Source organism: Fulmarus glacialis, unplaced genomic scaffold, assembly GCF_000690835.1.
Source record: "Fulmarus glacialis isolate BGI_N327 unplaced genomic scaffold, ASM69083v1 scaffold3742, whole genome shotgun sequence".
Classification (NCBI taxonomy): domain Eukaryota; kingdom Metazoa; phylum Chordata; class Aves; order Procellariiformes; family Procellariidae; genus Fulmarus; species Fulmarus glacialis.
Window position 1 is genome coordinate 1 of NW_009198281.1, and position 5,539 is coordinate 5,539.

Consider the following 5,539-nt stretch of genomic DNA (forward strand, 5'->3'; position numbering starts at 1 on the left):
CTCCCTCTGCAGAGCCTTCCTACCCTCAAAATGTTTTTATATATAATTTCTTGTCATTTTGATGTCATTTGCTGCAGTGAACAGATTTGTATGTGGTGTGTGCACGTGTGTGTGTGTTTGTGCATATGTTTAGCTTTGTAAATCTTTTGTGACAAGATTTTCCTTGTTACAACAAAGAACATTAGCTGAACTTAATCTCAAAAGCAATTACTACTTTCATGCCTTCATCATTGGCTTAGCCGGAAACAGACTACAGTGTTACAATTAGTGTGCTTTAAAGCAACTCCAAATTATTTCCATATGAAAATCCAGCTGCTCAGCTGCAAACGCACTGGGTAGCATTCACTTTTGGGCAGAGAGTTTGTCCAAGGCCTGTGCAAGCTTTTAGATCCCACAGAAGCCTTGAACATACAGCGTCAGTGGGTTTCCATTTGCTCATGGACCTTGTGCAGTTCTGCCACAGTTGTGGCCACTTAATCCCTGGCATTTTCTGTGAGTGTGGATCTTCCCGGATTAAGAGAGATCACAGTGCCGCCATCTCAGTAGAGGGGCAGTTATTGAGTTCAGTGGCAGTCACTGTAACAGGTCCATGTCTGAATAGGAAATGGGTGATTCATGAGCTCTCACAAAACCACAAAATATTAAGCTCCTTGGATTTATCAAGCAAATAAATATCTATTGCACTGGCATCCTTAGCACCGGCCCATGTGTCACAGTGCTTTCAGACCCTCATGTTAGCTTTCTCCACGTTGTGTTGCAAACATGTGGCAAAGGGATGCTGTGCCTTGAGCGCCGATGGACGAGTGGGATGGCTTGGCCTGGTGTGGCAGATGGATGGAGTTACCGCCTCCAAACGCCTGTCCAGTTCTGCTGCACAGACATCTCAGCTGCCTGTCAATCAGCTCCTGAATTGTGCAGTTTGCAACATAACACTTCAGGATAAACTTACCTGTGTCAGATTGCTCTAATGTGCTGTGATGAGGCTGCAGTTCAAGGATTATTGGCAAGAAGCTCAGACATCTTTGCAGCAGGGCTGGGACAAGCAATGACAAGTGATAATTTTGGCACATACTGGTCAGGCAGACCCTGTGTGACCTCAGCTGGGTAATCTTCTCTTATTTACATACACAGTCACTGGAAACTAGAAAATTTTCTAAAAATACTGCCTCCAGAGTGCAAGTCACATATTACCACTGTGTTCTTCCAAAGGGCTTAGTAGGGAAAAACAAGAACTTATGAAACGTAACCCTGATATTTACAGGACGGCTGAGAACTTGCTTATGAATGGAAGTCACACAGTTGCCCTGAGACTTCAGCATACTCAGCACAAGAAAGAGATAGACCTGCTGGAGTGGGTCCAGAGGAGGCCACGAAAATGATCAGGGGGATGGAACGCCTCTGCTATGAAGAAAGACTGAGGGAGTTGGGGTTTTTCAGCCTGGAGAAGAGAAGGCTTCGGGGAGACCTTGTTGCAGCCTTTCAGTACTTAGAGGGGGCTTATAAGAAAGATGGGGACAAACTTTTTAGCAGGGCCTGTTGTGACAGGACAAGGGGGAATGGTTTTAAACTAAAAGAGGGTAGGTTTAGACTAGATATAAGGAAGAAATGTTTTACAATGAGGGTGGTGAAACACTGGCACAGGTTGCCCAGAGAGGTGGTAAATGCCCCATCCCTGGAAACGTTCAAGGTCAGGTTGGACGGGGCTCTGAGCAACCTGATCTAGTTGAAGATGTCCCTGCCCATGGCAGGGGGGTTGGACTAGATGACCTTTAAAGGTCCATTCCAACCCAAACTATTCTATGATTCTATGGTTCTACGTTTTCACAAGGCTTTCACTGAGCTCTGATTTAACAGCGTTGTCTGTAGCTGTGGACCTCTGGTTTATTCACTTGAAGGTCGTATCACTGGACTCATCTATTTTAATAAATCTAAATGCCATCTTTAAGAAACTTGATGGACTTTCTGGGGGATAGTGATACTGCCCGCTTTGAGCTATTTTTAGGCATCTGACTTAGGTGGTCTGAATTGCATCTTCTGTTGATAATATAAAGAATTTAGCCTCCTCAGTTTGGTCCTCTGGACTACATCTAAATTAGATGCTAAGAATAGCCTGAAGTAGATGGTGTGAGTTCTCTCCTTCCCACCTTAAAGAAATCACTTCTAGAAATATTCATTAGCTTTAAACACCTGGTGTCATCCCACTTAAAAATATGGCTTCAGGGCAATGAGATTGCCAGGTAGAAGCTAAAACTCCTGTGACTTCTCTACTTGCTACACACATTTGGAAGTACAAGGGCACCTCAGATACGTTCGTATCCTCTATGCGGCTTTCTTCTGGAAATCAGGAATGTAGCAAACACAATGACAAACAATCCCAGGATACTCAGGCCCACCGCGATGGGAGCTGCTTTGCTGTTTTTATCAGGAAAACATTCTTCTTCTGAAAGTGAAAGGAGATCAGAGAATGTGTTATAGCAGAACACCATACTCCTAGACTATACATCTATATTCCAGAAAAGTTAGCAAATACAAGCCAGAAGATCTCAAAACCTTGTTTCCTTCTTTTTTCTTTCTTTTTCCTGAGCTATACTTAATACATTTTTATCTGTGGTGAATCTTATCTCAAGAAAACAATACTTGACCTTTCGAAATAGCTACATGCTTCACTGGAGAATGACTCTGCTCTTTCACGTCCGCAGTAATTGTTTTACCATCAAGATCAGTACATCTGCTGATAGCAGATGTGGAGCATCACACTACAAACTGCAAGTCTGAAAATAAAGAGCAAGACACAACCTGCATGGACAAAAACTGCTCCTATGTGACATCCAATTGCTTCTGCCCAGTAAAAAGTATCAGGCCAGAGAAGGGAGCCCATAGTCCAGCACATCATTAGCGCAGCAAGGATCCCAGCTAAGTCAGTCTTTCCTAAGAAAAATCAAATTCTAATTGTTCTCTGTGTTTCATTCAGAATATTTGTGGATAATTGTGGCTAACTCAGAACATTAAGAGATTAGGACAGCAGAAGCCTTGGACTTAGTCTCTTGGACTTACTCTAGGAGTACCATTGTAATTTTATTGTACGTATGATGATATCAGAAAAGTTTTTGACACAAATAATATCTTTTAAGAAACATCCAAAGATATATTCACTCCAAACATACCTCTTAGCTACAGAGGGGGCAAATCCTGACTTCCTCAGCCAGTCCCTACCCAAATGAATATCCAAGTCATCTTCTGATTAAATGAAAATTCATTACTTAAAAATGAACTTCCAGATTGGGGTAAATTGCTGGCTTTCCTATGGAGAGGCTGCACCATCTGGGTCACTGATGTAAATGGAATATTTACCCAAGTAACAGTGGCATGATCAGTCTCAAAGGCACAATACAACAAGTGTAGCCCTGGGAGTGAAGGGAAGGTGTGGGAATGATCGCTGATGTGTTATCCTCGAATTGGATCAGACCTATGTCTTGCATCTGATCTATAGGAATGGTCTTTCCTTGGGCTCCAGAGAAAGAAAGACCTCTAGCATGATGCTCTGAGTAGCATCTGAGTAGCAAACTATCCTCTAAGTAGGGTAGGTTGATCAGCTAAACTGCAAAGTATATCACAACTCAGCAGTGAATCCAGTTTATACCCAAGGTTTAAGAGATCCAACAGCCTCCACCTCTTCCATTCCCTGTAAGTATTCCAAGGCAGATTTCGACAGCGCTCTAAGACAAAGTCCTCTGTTGTTATTGTCTAATTCTGATGACTCTGCTGGCACAGATTGTAGCTTAGCTTGGGCTTTTCCCCAGTGGGAGTCTACGCCAATGGTGGGCAGTTAGCCCAGGGAGCATGTGGAGTGCATGACATCATGTCACAGCTCCAGAGCCTCCACGCAGCTCTCCCCAAAATCTGATCCTCTTCTCCTCTGATCCAGACGGTGATTTCATGTGATGCAATGCCACAAAGCCAAAGGCATCAGCATTCTACTAGCCTTTTAAAAAAGCTTTGTCTGGTTAATGTCACCTGCTGTTAAGGAAGTGAGCTGAAGAGCATTTACATTTGAGTATTGCAAAAGCCAGAGATGTTTGAATTGGCCATTTTGCTTTGACGAAACCTTGGGCTATGAGCTCTAGGAATTGTTTCTGATATACTGAAGTGCAGTTCAGAAGACACTTTTACAGCTTTCCAGACTCAAACAGGCCAAGCTATTGATGTAACGCTGCTGCAGTCTGTACAAAATTGTAAGGAACTTGAAACCAATGATCATTAGTGTTTTCTTTTTCTTCCCCTTTTAAAGATAAGCAAATCAGGAGCAACAGAAGTGAAACTACCAGTCTCGAGAAACCTGAGGGGAGGAGGCTGGTGATGCGTATAGAGTCATTCCTTCACTGGGGATTTTGTCTTTCAAAATCTGCATACACAGCAGAGATACATAAGAGTTTCATAACTATTTCATGGCCACTGGGGAATTATTTCAGAGGTGGTAGCTGCTTTCTCAGCCCTTTGATTAAGAGCAAAACTAATTAATTAATTTTGTATATGGTATTGATTAGCAGAGATTAGCCTGACCGTGGGGGTGAGAGGGAGAGAGAGTCTTTCTAAGCTCTGTCTCTGCTGGAGGTGAGAGACATACCGAAAGCCATATCTGAACTCATTCATTGTACAAATTCAAATGGGAGTTTGAGGGCCAGATGGGATCCTATGAGTTGTTCCAGCTCGGTTTTATCCTATGAAAAAAATCTTCATGAGAATGAGAGCATAGATTGGATTCTCAGTGTGGCTTTTACAGACTTAAAGAAAAGCATGTAGAAAAAAAAAAGTCCACATCTTAAAAAACCCCAGATGTTGTTTCCCATTATATTCCTTTTAGAATAAGAAAGGCAGCCAAAATGTTGAGCTAACAAAAGAAGAATCAGAAACAGAGCCAAAGTGAGTCAAAAGACAGATCTAAACTAAAAAGAAGAATACAGGGGCAATATTTTGTAAGCATGCAGATAGTCAAATGTCAGAAGAAGGGCATGTTTTATTAGTGCATGTGAAGGGCTGGAGAGCTGATAAGCCTATCTGCCCACCTGAGTTCTTGTATGGAAACACCCTGAGAGGAAGTCACAGAAATGTGAAGATGTACAATTTGAAAGAGACCACAGGGTACCATCTAGTCCACCTCTCTGCTTTTTGTAGGATCTTTCATGCATCTCATAAGAAGTAAGGCAGTAGACCGTGAGAGTGTCCATACTGTGGGACACAGGAGTTTTCCTGGTGCACCCAGCAGTCCTGGACCCTGGCCAGCAGACCTGGCTGCATCACTGGACAAGAAACAAGGACGACAACATAGAATCATAGAATAGTTTGGATTGGAATGGACCTTTAAAGGTCATCTAGTCCAAGCCCCCTGCCGTAGGCAGGGACATCTTCAACTAGATCAGGTTGCTCAGAGCCCCGTCCAACCTGACCTTGAACGTTTCCAGGGATGCGGCATTTAAAAAATTTTTTCCTTATATCTAGTCTAAATACATCTCATTTCCCTGTGGAAGGAACCCCAAGTGTG

The 5,539-nt window shown here is 42.8% G+C and overlaps 1 protein-coding gene across 1 annotated transcript in view; it reads right to left on the reverse strand.

Moving 5' to 3' along the window:
- Positions 1-2,300: 2,300 nt before the first annotated feature.
- LOC104073144 (lysosome-associated membrane glycoprotein 3-like) overlaps positions 2,301-5,539 on the reverse strand; it is a 17,284-nt gene continuing 14,045 nt past the window's right edge. Inside the window, exon 6 of the mRNA XM_009572825.1 lies at positions 2,301-2,440. Coding sequence (XP_009571120.1) covers positions 2,301-2,440 — 140 coding nt within the window. The remainder of the gene's footprint in view (positions 2,441-5,539) is intronic.